The 15,743-nt window shown below is 37.3% G+C and overlaps 1 protein-coding gene across 1 annotated transcript; it reads right to left on the bottom strand.

The window, feature by feature from the left end:
* Positions 1-714: 714 nt before the first annotated feature.
* On the bottom strand, positions 715-2,571 carry LOC110860936. The gene is made up of 2 exons (XM_022110051.1): positions 1,684-2,571; positions 715-1,611 (listed from the first exon to the last, which is right to left on the bottom strand). The coding sequence occupies exons 1-2, from the start codon at positions 2,569-2,571 to the stop codon at positions 715-717; spliced, it is 1,785 nt and encodes a 594-aa protein (XP_021965743.1).
* Positions 2,572-15,743: the final 13,172 nt, after the last annotated feature.

The raw sequence follows: 15,743 nt of genomic DNA, 5'->3' as shown, positions 1-15,743 counted from the left end.
TTATCGGACGACATGGTTGTTTTAATTCAGATATATTTATTCCTAGCTTTCGATACTCACTAGTATCATCTTCAGGGACAATATTTGAAATCAAGAAAACAAGATTGATTTCACTCACAATGCTAATCATAAATTATTGTTGTTATTCAAAACGGGAACCTTGTCAGGGGCGCTTGATCATTGGTAACATTAGTGAAGACCAGATAGGATTCAGGTTCATGCCGTGGTCTTGATTCATGGCGTCGGAGGTTTTACGTATGTACAGACTTTCAAGAAATTTTCTGTGTAAATTTCGCCGCTCGGGTAGAATTAGACTTGCTGAGTCTTGGTTGATATTGTGGTTGGGATTCTCCATGATGTGCAGTGCCACCGCTGATTTTACGTTTTTCTTTTTGATGTCATTTAGATGTTCTTTTACTCGTTGATTAAGCGGGCGGCTTGTCTCACCTATATAAATGGAGGGACAAGAGCATTTAATTTTATAAATTCCTACTTTATCGGATGGTGGATTCTCCTTGTAGGAACAGATTATTTGTTTCAACTTCTTCCCAGTCAAATATCCGAACTCGCAATTTAGGTTATTGCGTAAGTAATTCGTTAATCGGTGGGTGAGTGGTCCCATATACGGTAAGATTATTCTTGGTGATTTGGCCTCGTCTTGATTTTCATGGTTAGTAGGTTGGGTTGAAAATTTTGTCCTCATTTTTTCTATCCTTAATTTGATATCCTTAAGTTTTTCGGATATCCGTTTGTCATCAAAGAGCTTGTTATTAAATTGAGTTCATTTTCTAGATATTCGTCATCGCATATTTTGAAAGCTCTATAACTGAGGGCATCTATTACAGCCAACTTTTGGGATGGATGGTGGAATGAGTTATAGTTGAGGTATCTCCCAGTGTGCGTCGGTTTGCGATAAACTTGTCTGTGAATGGTTCCATCTTCATCTCGGGATATTAAGACATCCAAAAATGGCAGCTTGCGACTTTCTTCTGTTTCACATGTAAATTGGATACTGGGGTGAAAACTGTTAAGAGATTGGAGGATACTATCCTTCTTGCCTGCCTTGATACAGCCGTTGGAGTCATCCACAAACCTTTGGTAAAAAGGAATGTCTGGATTGTTCAATATTAATTGTTCTTCTAATTCTTGTAGACAAAATTCTGCAAAGACCGGTGAAATTGGGCTTCCCATTGGGGTTCCATCTTTTTGTCTGTAAATATTTCCTTTTCGGGTAAAATAGTTGGAGTTGACTGTGATTCTGATTAGTTTCATCACTTCTTCCGAGGTCAGTTTTGTGACAACTTTCCAATCGTTACAGGAGTCCAGTCGTTTCTTAATATAATTCAGGGTTTGTTGTATTGGGACGCGTGTGAATAGTGAAGTGACATCAAATGAGACCAATTCATGGTTGGGGGGGACAATGAAATTCTTGATTTTGTCTGCAAATTCATATGAATTTTTCAGCGAAGTGGGGAATTTGGACGTGACACATTTTAGAATCTTGTTGAGGAAATGAGCTAGATTATAAGAAGGTGAATTTCGGAAATCCACAATCGGACGAAAAGGTACACCGTCTTTATGGATTTTGGGGAGTCCATAGAACTTTGGGATCTTTGAGTTTGAAGGAGAAATGTGTTGGTATTGATTTTTGTCAATTCTTTTTAGTTTGAATAAATTATTCGCCAAGGTGTGAATTTCTTGTTCCACTAATTTCGTAGGGTCGGTGGGGATGATGGTGTAATTCGGATCATTAAGTAGCTCTTGAACTTTCTCGTCGTATTTGGTTGTGGACAGAATCACTGTCATATTTCCTTTGTCTGCAGGGACGATTGTAATATATTTATCTTGTTTGAGATTTTTACAAATTGGTTTCAGCCACTCGTAGTTTCTGGACACTTCGTCTGGCTTGTTGATCTCTGAGTGTAATATTCTGGAAATTCCTGATCGAATTTTATTCTTGTGTACTTCCGTTATTTCGAAGTCATTCAAACATAGTTCTATATTTATGCCTGCTTCTATAATAAGGTCCTTGTGTTTGAAATATGGGAGGGCGTAATTTAGACCTAGTTGAAGTGCTTTCGTTTCGTCCTCTGTTAGTTCGCGATGGGATAGATTTACTATACTTTTCTCTATGTCGTGGTGTGTAGCTATTTTGCTGGGAAAGGGTTGTCTGGTGGCTTTTGTTGTGATAGTTCCTCTCAGGAGATGGTCAAATTTCTTTGCTTGTAGGGTTTTGGTCTGTAGATTGAAAGCCATTTTATCATCACGCATGTATTTTGACACTTTCTCGTTGACAGTTGGAGGAAGAGTTATGAGTTGTTGTTGTTTAATTGAGATCGATTTCTTCAACTTCTCCAATTCAGCAAATTTGAAATGGATTTGCAGTTTAACCAAAGTTTGTTCTGCTTTTTTGAGTAAATCGTTGGATCCAGGAATATGGCACCAATGGTTTTTGATCGTCATTCCTTTTGGGGTCAGATTGTGTGTCCGGCATCGTTTAAGGAATACAATATCATTGTTGAGTTTAACCGTTCGTTGTTCTTCTTTCTCCAAAAGTTTTATGCAGTTCATTATAGACGTGCCGAACCGTCTGGTTATAAAGATTTTGAGATCCTTCCAACCATGATATTCAAAATTAGAATTAGAGTTATCGGACGACATGGTTGTTTTAATTCAGATATATTTATTCCTAGCTTTCGATACTCACTAGTATCATCTTCAGGGACAATATTTGAAATCAAGAAAACAAGATTGATTTCACTCACAATGCTAATCATAAATTATTGTTGTTATTCAAAAACGGTATCGTTGTCAGGGGCGCTTGATCATTGGTAACATTAGTGAAGACCAGATAGGATTCAGGTTCATGCCGTGGTCTTGATTCATGGCGTCGGAGGTTTTACGGATGTACAGACTTTCAAGAAGTTTATCTTTATGCAAAATAATTTAAATTCCGAATATTAAAACAAGAATTGCTGCGTACTGGGCGGTTATCCGAGCGCTGTCAGAAAAAGTTTCGTGTTCACTTCATATCTTCTGACGACGGTACCCACCATGTTTTTCAGAATCTACTAGGACCCGAGATGAAGGATTCATTCATATTTCCGTGTTAAACTCATATTTGGCGTCTTGCCGTGGCGCCAAACTTAAAATTTTGCATTTTCGACCAACTTCAAACCCCCATAACTTTTGCAGTTTATGTCGGATTTTCAAAATTTTATGCTTAAAATGATCACAAAAGTCAAATTTTTTGACAAAAGAATAAAAATAGAAAATTGCTAATTTTTGAAATATTTTTCGCATTTTTTCGACGAACCCCCATTTCTAAGAAAATTACGAAATTTTGCGAAAAGTTAAAAGCGATAATTTTGGAAAAGATTTCATTGGATACGAAAGTTGAACTCCTTGTCATGATCTTTGCCAAACATTTTGAAAATCCGTCCAGGATTGCAAAAGTTATGGCGGTTTCAAAAATAAAAACATTCAAATTTGACGAATTTGGCGCCACGCCATGGCGCCAAATATGAATTTTACACGGAAATATGAATGAATCCTTCATCTGGGGTGCTAGTAGATTCTAAAAAACATAGTGGGTACCCTGGACTCAAACGACAGGTCGTGAGTGTCCCTTGTCAGTCTCGCTGAAGTTGTGCGTATCTTGGTGAATAATTTGGTTCAGTGTACGCCCAGGGACCTGACACTTCGTGGCCAGTTGATTTTGTATTGATAAAAAAATTATTGCCTTGTCCACATCAATTTTTCTCACAAGCGTCGGGTTTCTTACGGTTCGGAGGGCATGCGTTCGACGAGTGTGGCACCATCAAATTTCTTGCCTGGTTCCTTTTTAGCCCGAACCAGGGCTTATGTAATTGTCATGTCCGTCCGTCCGTCCGTCCGTCCGTCTGTCTTTCGATAACTCTCGAACGAATTTTTACCCTACGCATATTGGATAAAGTTAGGAAACGAATTCGAAGATGGGCCAAATCGGTCAAGTAGTTGACCGGTGGGGGTCATCGGTTTGGGTGGGGTCTTGTGCACCAAAATTTCAAAATTGTCGTAGAGAGCTGAAATTTGGCACAGAGGTTGCCAATGGCTCCTATGCTGATTATGAAAAAGAGGTTCTCGGCAATAAATACAATTTAACGCTTAAAATCGACATCTATTATTTTTGAAATTTATAAACACGTTGCAATTGAAGTGCAACTGATTTTTAATACAGTTAGTTACGTATTTACAAGCTATTTTATCTGCCTTAATTTGTTTGAAAAATTATAAAACTTGATAATTTTTACCAACAATTTTGAAGCGCATTGTTCGTCCCCCCAGCGCATACATATTGTTGTCAAATTTTAGAGTTTATGTATCTAATATCGAAGTAAACTAAGAACAAAGCTACAAGAAGTTGTACAGATTTTAAGTAATATTATTAATTAAATGATCTTTAATCTGAGTCACAAGAATGGGCTAATTAATCTTACACAATTTAATCTAGAAGCGGAAGGATAATTTTAATCTATGCAAATTTTAATCGCGGATTCTCAAATCTTGAACCTTGATTCTTAAAACTCATTAATTTCCTAGCTCAGGTCAAAACCCTAAAACGTATTAGTACCGCCATTTTGTAATTTGGTAGGTAAGTGACGTCAACGGAATCGGTGTATCCATAGATGCGCGGACACTCAGTGGCGGACACTCGGTGCCGTCCACAGTGTCAGTGTCACTCATTATGGCCGAGTGTCGGTGGACAAGTGTCAGTGTCAGCCACTGTGGCCGAGTGTCAGTGGACACATTGTCAGTGTCGGCCACTGTGGCAGAGTGTCGGTGGACACAGTGTCAGTGCCACTCGCTGTGGCCGAGTGTCGGTGGACACAGTGTCAGTGTCTAGCTCAAACGCGCATCTATGGGTGTATCCAACTAAAAATGACTAAACATACGAAGTCGTAAGAGGGAAATCCGTTCACCAATTATAAATTTCAAATTCATTGAGATAATTAACTATAAATAGATATACAAAATTTAGCAGAATGAGTTTGTCTGTAGATATCCGGGCTCCATTGTGCTTGGAGAGGACGTAAAAACTAAGGATGGATCTATATGGAAAATTACCGATGCGATCGGGTTGTTAAAAATTATTGACCAAATGTGTTCCCTGCAGAACACGTATGCAGGGAACACATATTAAATCATGTTGAAAATGACGAAAACCATAATACTGGCGCCCAGATAGAGCGTGGGGGCATTCTCTACGATGATCCTACAACGCCGGCAATGAAGATGAGAATAATACCGTTTCTTCAAAGTGTAATATATCTATTTATACATACATACATGTATACATATGTAGATCCATTGTAACTAGTGGAAATCAAGATAACTCCATTGTTACTATTAAACATTCACGTTTCCTTTTTTATTTGCAGGAAACGCTTAATTGCTCTGATTTCATCGTAGGATGCTTTCTCAATGAAGAACCCATCGATTGCGGATTACTGTTCAAAAAGCGTTTCTCAGAGTGGGGTAATACATGCATGTTCAACGGTATCCCAGGGAAACTGACACGAAAGTAGGTGCAACATTGACTCTCAGTGCAGTTAATCAATCAGGATAACATTAGTTGGAGTGTATGCAATAATCACAGCTGGGATTTCGAGCGATACACAAAAATTGATTTTGTGAAGAGTTGTACAGTTTGTAGGGCTATTTTTCCCGTGTAACGGTACCAATAATGTGGGTAAACTCCGCCCCTTGCCCTGGGCAGGGAGTGCGACGGCACAAAAACCGGGAATGTGGCATTAGCATTTCTTGAAGATATGTAGGACTCCCCACATGGGAGAAGATATAGAAATGCTACCAAAATATTTTTAATTTTTTCCCTTGAAGCCAAACCAAGCGCTTTTTTCAAAATCCGGAAAACAAAGCAAATAAGAAATACTTATTGAAATTTTAAAACATTTTGAATGAGTATTTTGAATAAGTATTTTTTTGTATAACTTGTCTTATAAATGTTAGCTGACCATAATTTTTCAACAATGTACGCAGACATTCGACCATTCAGACCGTTCTTAGCGAGCGGGAGTATAGTCAGGAAGAGATTGCCGCATGGGAAAATGCTAACCTGGATCAGGACCTTGGAAAAGAACAAACAAAACTTAATGGATCAATTCGTACTCCATGGCGACAAACCTCTCCAGGAAAAATGTCAGGATTGACTTTTATTATCAAAGAGGATCTACGGCGTAAGGCGTGCGTTCATGGCGAGGGAACAGGATTTATGGTATGGGCTATATGATTTAAAATTTTATATTATAGTTTATGACAAATTATTATGAATCGTTAATCATTAAGTTTACGGTGAATCATCCTTCCGACGAGCCTCAAATTAAGCGGTTTGGAAAATCCATGCCATACGGACATGAAGTTTTAATTTCGGTCAATCCCTTGGTTCTACTGGCTGATGACGACATTAAAGAAATGGACAAGGTTCGTTTTACTGAAATTGGGTACCAATGAGGGTTACTAAACAATAGACGAATATATTTATTTGTGCATGAATCTCTCAAGTGCGAAGAATTAGGCACAACAGCTCATTGTACATCGCGTGTAAGGCAAGTGGGATAGAGCAAAACGGTGCAGGAAGCTACCAGTATTGCCGGAGTGCTTAGTCTACATACCGAGTACAATCAGCTATGGCGCTGACTTCCGTCGCACTTCCAAGCACAATACAAATCTTTCGTTTTTTTCAATTAGGATCAACGTCGGTGTTTCTTCAGCGATGACAATGGGGCAGCCAAATTGAAATACTATAAAAAGTACACCAGGAAAAATTGTTTCCAGCAATGCATTGCAGATGAGGTCGTTACTAAGTGCAATTGCACTAGTTTCGTTGCTCCAGGTTAACCCCCAAAGCAATAGTTTGGTTTGCAATAACTTATTTACGTTTTGTATGCCCAAAGGTGAACATCGCAGACCCTTATGTAATTCCTATGTAAGGACTAGATGCGCACTTGGAAAAGAAAGTTAGTCATACCCAGAATACTAATTTCAACTTTGCACTCAGCTGCGACAATTAGCACCTTCGAATTGCACATTAACAATTCGGTAATGTTATAAATTTTCTTAGTTTTCTTCTTTATCAGTTTCTAATTGCTGCTGTGCTGTTTTTCACAATTTATTTTGTCCATTATTTATTGTTGATTATAACTTATATTAATATAATCACGTCGCTAATATAACTTCCAGAGGAAATGTACGACAAAGGAATGCGAGCCTCGTGTGACAAATGTCGACCGAACTGTAGGCAGACCAAATATACGACGTCTATTGCTTCTACTCCACTGACGCCGAAACACATGGAAGAGTATAGGAAACGATATTCTCCGAGATTGTTGTATGAATTTAAATTAAATTCAGATATGAATATTTTGTCCTTTGCGTACATAATTAATTTATGTAATCTTAATTAGGGATGCTGAAGTCTTCTCCATCGTCTACGTCTACTTTGAAATGGATTCTGTTCAAGCATCACGCAGAAGCGCAAGATATAGCATTTTTGAGGAAGTTGGTAAATGCCTGCAATTTTTATGTATATACTGATAATTTAATGTGATGATAAATTTAACCATTGAATTAGGTCTCGTGGGTGGAACTATTTCCATGATCACTGGCCTCTCACTGCTAGATATCATTGAAGCACTTGTCGTAATAGGGGCTATAATTTGGGCTCAACACAAGATAAGGACGGGACTGAGCAGTATGGAAAGTAAGTCTTGCACCTTTTTCCTCAAAATTTTACGCTTTTGGTCATGCATGTAAATCAATGTAGTTTATGATAACTGCTTGGAAATGTTTTAGTTAACTGGACCGGCTGGATTCCTCAGTTGGCATGGTCAGCTCCGCTTCCCCAACAAATGATAGAGCTCCCAGTAAATGATAACCAGCCAATGGACCCCCAAGAAATTGTCGATCAAGATGCCAATGAGGTCCAGCCGTTGGACCTCAAAGAAATTGTTGAGCAACCAATTGTCGTTGTCGGTCAACCAGGGAACCAATCCCCACCCATTCATCCCTTGGAAAATCTTCCTGGATACATCGCCAAAATTATGCAACGTGAAATTCGTTCCACAAGGTCAGAAACTACTGTTCAGAATAAAAAAAGTTATAATATTTCGTGGGCGTAAGTTCCACGAGAAAAATTACCAATCCTATTCGAACCAAATGGCATGGTCACGAAATATGTGCACAGTCCCAGGCTGCTTAAATAACATTAGGAAAGAGTTTACGACCGGCACGCCTGGTAATCATATGCACAATACGCAATTCACAATAATATAATGACTAATTGTTCTCTGGTTGACAGAGATTATGTGACGCAATATCGGCTTATTTACATTCTTCACCAGCAGAAAAATCTGAAATTAAGACAGAATAATGTCTTTTACATATGTTCCTTTGTACATATATATTAATTAGGGCAAAGCACGTAAAAAATAAGCTGCTTGCTAGTTTTCATTGCAACGGAGAATGAATTGAATTATATGAGGGGATTGTAAAGAAATAGTTTTTAATTACATCCGAATTTAGACAATTCGTAGATTACTGAATGGTGATACATATATGTAGTTGAAAATGTTATGGATAACGTAACTTTTAAATGCACAAATCCGATAAGCTTACAAGGGAACCTACCGAGGTGTATCACGGGTTAAGGGTCGACACCTATACCAAAATGACCACGATACATGACTTGTTGAACAAACTGAACGAATTTCCGTGTAAATTTCAGTTTTCGTCAAGTTACGACGATATTTGTGACGAGCGTATGACCATCAGATTGTCAGCAAGAGATGTCGGCCGCTGAACGATCAGGTCGAACAGTGTTCAACGAACAAGTTGACTTCCGACAATTGTTTGTTTAATTTCAAAAACTTGCACCCCTCTAAATTTTATTCAAAATTTCCCATAATTTTTTCAAAATTTCAATTTTTTTAATTCATAATTTGTTCAAAATTCACAATTTTTTAAATTGTATTTTTTCAGGTTCAATTTTTTTCAAAATTTCAATTCTTTTCGGTTTCAACTTTTTTCAAAATTTCAGAATCTTTCTAAACTTGTAAAATTTGAAATCTCTGAAGACAACAAATGTTCGACCTGATCGTTCAGCGGCCCACCTCTCCCGATGGACACCCGATGGCTTTACGCTCGTCACAAATATCGTCACAACTTCACGAAAGTGAATTTTACGCGGAAATTGCTTCAGTTTGTTGAATAATTATTCATGACTTAAGTCATGTATTTTGGTGATTTTGGTATGTGTATGTAGGTGTCGAACCTTAATTCTTTGGACACCCCGGTATTTCACTTGTAGGTAAAAGCCCTGTAGAAGTTTAACTACATTTTTCATTACACACTTGACCAAAATCAAATTTATTACGACGGTGTTCCCAGGCAATATAAAGAACGTCCGGGAATGAATGGGAATGGTCTGAAAATGTGGTCATAAAATCACAATGAGTTATCGGAATTTTAAACTTTTTGCATATGTATAATACCAAATACGTACCTACATAATTTAATTAATAGCTAAGGCCGCCACACCCCCGTTGGCGACTAGTTCGATTTTCTTGCGAAGATTTTTCATTAAATTTTTTCCCGAAGTTTTTGCCACTTCCGAGGTGATTTTCTTCCATCGTCCTTTGAATTTTCGAAAGGTGTCAGGCACATCTTGAAGCCGGGAGTATACTGACTTAGAACGTGCCCAGAATTTTTCGATTGGGCGGAGTTGGGGTACATTAGGTGGGTTGATATCTTTTGGTACGAAATCAATATTTTTCTTTCTGAGGTACTCGGTCACTTTCTTTGCATAGTGACAAGTGGCGAGGTCAGGCCAAAACAAAACTTTATCATTTTTGTGAAACCTATTAATAAATGCTTCCAATCCAGCCTTGACGCAATTTTTCAGATAAATATCTTGATTGATATTCCCTTCGAGAACTACCGGGTCTGATACATGTCCGTGACTGGAGATGCATTGCCAAATGCAATATTTCTTTGGAAATTTGTCTTTTTTTCGTACTTTTTCTTCATAAGCCACTTCAGAGGGATCCGAGCTATGAAAAAAATGACGCCCTGGAAGATTTGAAGGGTCAACCGGAACATACGTTTCGTCATCCAGGATCACTACTTTTCCACGCATTTTCTTCAACAATTTTTGACAGCAATCCTTGATCCGACTTTCTTGTACGGGCTTGTAATTTGGTGCAGGTTTTTTGGTCCTTGCTTTGATTCCTAATTTATGGACCTTAATTTCCCCCAGGTAGCTTTTGGAAATTTTGACTTTCCTGGCAGCTACAGCTACTGACGTTGATGGCTTGGTTTTGAAAATTTTTTCAATTCTATTTTTCACTCGAGTGGTCGCTAGCTTCGCCGGACGACCAGCTGGCTTCTTGAATTGCACATTTTCGGAATCCTTGAACTTTTTTATGTAGGAATACACATTTGAACTTGGAATTCCTTCCTGCTTAAAAAAGTTCCAGGTCACCTTGGAGTCTCGGTTGGCTGTCGTGTTGTAGAACTCCATCACTCGTTTTGCTAACAGCTCCCTTTCAAACAAGCTTCTTCTACCCTTATCCATTTTTGAAATTTAAGAGTGATAAATAATGATGCCTAATGAAGTGGGCTTTCAGAAATTTAAATTATTATAGTTCGCGGGTTTATTGATTTGTCAATATACTCGCTAGAGCGCGCATTCCCATTCATTCCCGGACGTTCTTTACATGACCAACGGCACAGACTCTCGATTTAGAATTTCCCCTGTATAAAATCCCGTTGTTTTTATTGTTTGTTACTTCATTGTCTGCGGAAAAGAATGAAGGCAGGTGTAAAGAAATAGAAATTAAAAAACATTACGATAACTTTCTGAAATACCGCAGGCAGGCTTAAAAATAATTTAATCTGAGGATTCAGAATAAATCACGATGACGTAATTACACGTGTACGTATTTACATAGACATATGGGGAAACATATTTAGAATTACGAAGCTGTATGTAAATATGTACGCATCAAATTTAGATAGTTAGAAATTCACGTCATAACTTCGTAACGCTCACAATTTATTGTCATCATGGAAAAATATGTCCAAATATAAGATGAGTAAGCGTCCCATAAAGTGCATATGTGCATAATTGATACCAGTGAGAAGCACCTTTTGCAAATATTGTATGCACAGAGTGTATTGGAATTAAAGTTAAAGGAAGATAAAAGCTGAAAGGATATTGAGGATAATCAAAAACAGTTGACAGTTGTAAAAATGTAAATGAAAGTCATCAAAAAGTAAACGAAAGTAGTGAAAAATTAGTTGAAAGTAATCACATAGTTGACAGTAGTAAAAAAATTAGTCAAAAAGTAGTTGAAGTAGTCAAAAAAGTAGTTGAACGTAGTCAAAAAGTAGTTGAAAGTTGTCAAAAAGTAGTTGAAAGTAGTCAAAAAAGTAGTTGAAAGCAGTCAAAAAGTAGCTGAAAGTAGTCAAAAAAAGTAGTTGAAAGCAGTCAAAAAGTAGTTGAAAGTAGTCAAAAAGTAGTTGAAAGTAGTCAAAAAAGTAATTGAAAGTAGAAAAGAAGTAGTTGAAAGTAGTCACAAAGTAGTTGGGAGAAGTCACAAAGTAATTGATAGTAGTCAAGAAGTAGTTTCAACATAGTGGCCAATATTGGTTAAAATCCTTCTTGCAATTCATTCACATATTTATTTATCAACACAAATCGGTGAATACATGGTGGCCCTCAGTAACTGTAAGTGAAATGAAGCGCTGTAGCTTCAATAGTTTTTGTGTTACAAATTTCTAGTAAATTTTAATGGAAAGCCAGTTAATTTTTAAGTAGAAAACAATATTTGGTTTCTGAAATTTCCTCCCCCAACATTAATGCAGAGCTGAAGACGCGGCCTACAGCCCTCGATTAGAGCACGCTCGGAATCCGTGGACAAATTGTTCCATTTCGTGGTCAAATAATTTTTTAAAGCTTTCAGACTTCGGTGAGGCTTAGAACACACCTTTGTCCCTAATTTTGACCGTTTTTCATACTCCAGAGATTCAAATCCAACAAGGAGCCTGACAATTCCCAAGCGCAGATAATGTTCGGAATTTGGTTTTTTGGCCACCCTTTGCTCATTTTTTGCACTATTCACTGCTACTGAGTCCTGAAGCGAGGTCCAGTCGACTGCATTGGTTTGGATCTCATTTATGGGATGTACCTCGGAGTCAAAAACGTATTTCAAAGATTTTTATTCTTTCACGTTCCCCCCCGTTTCGACAAAATGAGGAGAAATTACCCATAATTAGCTCTCATCTGCCAAAATCATAACAAAATATGGATAATGGGAACTTTTGACCTTCTTTTTATATTGAGGGATATCTTTGACCTATTTTGCGTAGACGAAGTCATTTTGTTTGTTTTAAAAATCCTTCACACTGAAAATCTGCTCATCTGGAACGAGAATTTTTTTACTCTTTTTTTAGCGTACCGCTTATAGAGAGCCCTGCATTTCTTTAACCCTGTTTTCTTTTGAGGGATAATCAGGATGCGGTAAGTGCTACGTTTCAAAGCCTTAAGTCTAAGGTTCAGTTTGAGCACTCGTTGGATAATGTGCATCGACAATGTCAGCTGTGAGGCTATTTTCCGTTGGAATTTCGTGAATTTTTTCGGATTATAGCCTTCAGCGCCTTCACGATGGGTGTGGTCCTTGGAGGTTTTCAAAAAATCGTTCTTCGACTGTTCTTACAATGCGATGGTGTGAAGTGTAACCCTCCGATTTGGCTTAAATTTTAAAATTAGGTGGTCCAAGCCAATACAACTAACGTTTCTTCAGGCAGTTTGTGCGATGGTGAGAGTTACTCAAAATACTTGTGGTCAAAGTTCAAAAACGGCCGACTTTTTTCAGGCGGAGTGAGAAAACTCCACTTCCAGTCTCTTCCCCTCAAGGTTTTCCCTGCCGATATGCTTTTCAAATAATTACAAACGGACATGTGGTATTTACGTAAAATTGCATGGGGAATCGAATGCGCTTATCAGATCTTGATTATCTCCAGTGGTTTTGCCGTTAAGAGCTACTTACAGCTAGCATAAGTCCACTAGGTACAATTCATGTCCTTCCGTCTACCCAGATTGAAATTAGTACATTAAGAAATTATTTCCCATCCTCACTTTTCATAGTCTTATATGCACATTTATTTATTTAGCTTTTGTACACAAACCCAGTATTTGCAAAAATTATTTACCTTTAGTAATCTTAAATATACTCTTACACGTTTCATGAGGTAACAGAAATTTTGGATTGCCGAATTTGCCGAGATGCTAGCTTAAGATTAAAATTGTTGTTATTTTACTTATTCTTACCGCCTCTTTAAAAAATAATTTATACAAAGGTCAGTATGCATGAGTGTTCTGTTATTTTATAAGTTCATAATCTTACCCAATTATTAAATAAATACATACGTCAATAACACGGTTGCAAATTTTTGAAATATGTAGTGGGAATTTATCGGATTTGTTTGTCTAAGGCTTGTGCATGTAAATATGTATGTTATGCAAAATGTTCTTTAAAAGGTGTTTATCTATACATACATAAATAAATAAATAAAATATTCATCGCTTAGCATGTGCCGATAGTTAGGAAGTACAAATGTATTTATGGGTTTTGTATTATTTACGTGCATGCAAATGTGTATGTAACGTGTGCTTGCTTGGAAATAAAAAAAGCTTATCTTTCAATTTTAAACGCGCTTGGTCTTAACCAATGCCGACTGGGACTTAGACACAACTTTTCATTTAAACCTTTTTGGTAAACTTGATCATTTAATGAAAACAGATAAGTATAACGACTAGGTAATGAGTTTTCACCAAAACAAATCACAAATTTGCATAATATTTCCAAGATTTTATATTTTTTTCGAACTTTTCTTCATATTCTAAAAATTACAATAACTACCTATACAGCTTCAGCTGGTGTGTGCTAGTATTGTTCTCGCATTGTGAATCGATGTTTTCTTGCAAATTTAAGTATCCTGCTAACACAAATTTAACAACTTAATGTAACCATGTTAGTTGAACAGGTTTAGGCATCAATGCCAAACATTTAGTTGAGCCAGGTAAAAAAGGGGTAGAATCTTGTTTTTATCTCTTCAATGAGGAAATGTTTCATTTTTAATGATTATTTTTCCTCTCTATTTTTTCAAGGAAGAAAAAAACCATAATTCTACCCTCGTACATTACTTTGTAAACCTAAAAAGCGGCATAGGCTGCGGGAAGAACGGTCTATTCCTGGAGAGTTGTACCAGTCTAGTGAGAAAAAAATTAGTGGAATTGTACAAATTTAAATTTACAAGTCAATTATTCGTGGGTATGTATAATTGATAGGGTTGTGCAGCTCCCTTAGAATTTTGGACAGCTTAAAATTATCAAAGCTTGTATTAAATAAATTCATAGATCCGGTACATAATACCTACTACTGCCATATATTCTGTCTCAAGCATTCCGCGCGCAAAAAACATCAGTAGCAGTTACGTTAGCCAGTTGTACTATTTTTTATTGAATTCCCCATGCAATTGTCTATCAGAAACCATCTTCCGAAATTTTTTGTGATACAAGGTGCTAAAATGACAGATCGGACAAATCGACGTGTTGCAATTTTTCAGAAACATTTTTGCAAACATAAAAATTCGGCATTTTTCAATAGATCATTAAAAATCGGAACTAATTGCAGGATGGTCGACCATACCATAAAATGATCCACTAACATTGGCAGTGTTGATAACCGAAAACCGAGTTGAAGGGAACGGTCAAAAAGGTCACAAAAAATCACGAAGGCGCACAAAACCTGAACTCGGCTGAATTCATGCCGGATCCTAAGAAAAATGTCCCTACAAATGAACGGTCCAAGTAAAACTACGTCCCAGGCACCTAAACTCGACCTTGGACTTATGTTTTTAAGATGTGAAAAGAAACACTTGCTAACTTCACGCCAAGTAAAAATAGGACCCTTGAAAGCCGCGCACTGATCATGCGGTACGCGCTTGAAAAATGGAAATAAGAATTTTTCAAAGATAAGTAAACTTTCACAATAGAGGGCATATAAAATTAGCAAAAGCACTTTGTCCACACCCCACCAGTCCATATTATTCATAAAATTTTTTAAAATATTAGTCGGACCCACCATCCAGATTCTGTGATTTTTTTATTCGGCGTAGATTGGATTTGGTCAAAAAAGTGAATTGTCTTCCTCTGGGGGTGAAATTTATTGTCAAAAAGTATTTTTTGAAGTTATCGAGCGAATGGAAGAACCACTGGACCACACTCTATTAAAAAATAGCTGCTAAGTATTCGAGCAGGGCTCAGGACCTGTTGATAAGGCCAAAATAGTAAAAATGGGGTAAAATTCCAAAATTTCTTACTCCATTTCGGATCAAGAATAAAATGCACTGTCGCCGAACCTCAACCTTCTGGAATACGATATGTGGTCCAAACTGAAGCTAGATACATGTGCTAAACACCACACAAGTTTGGAATCCGAGAAAAAATCTGTCGCTTAGAAATGAGACTAATATTCCTTGGAATGAGTGCGTACCGCGAGTGAGATGTGGATATCTAGACTTTGGGCTATTGTAGCTTCGAAAGGAGGAAATTTTGGAAAGTGCCCGGTATATTTTGTAGGGAATTTAATAGGCTTTCTCATGATATCGTTCGTTTTTTAAAA

The sequence above is a fragment of the Folsomia candida genome, unplaced genomic scaffold (assembly GCF_002217175.1).
Source record: "Folsomia candida strain VU population unplaced genomic scaffold, ASM221717v1 Fcan01_Sc036, whole genome shotgun sequence".
NCBI lineage: Eukaryota > Metazoa > Arthropoda > Collembola > Entomobryomorpha > Isotomidae > Folsomia > Folsomia candida.
This window is presented reverse-complemented; position numbering and strand designations above follow the sequence as displayed.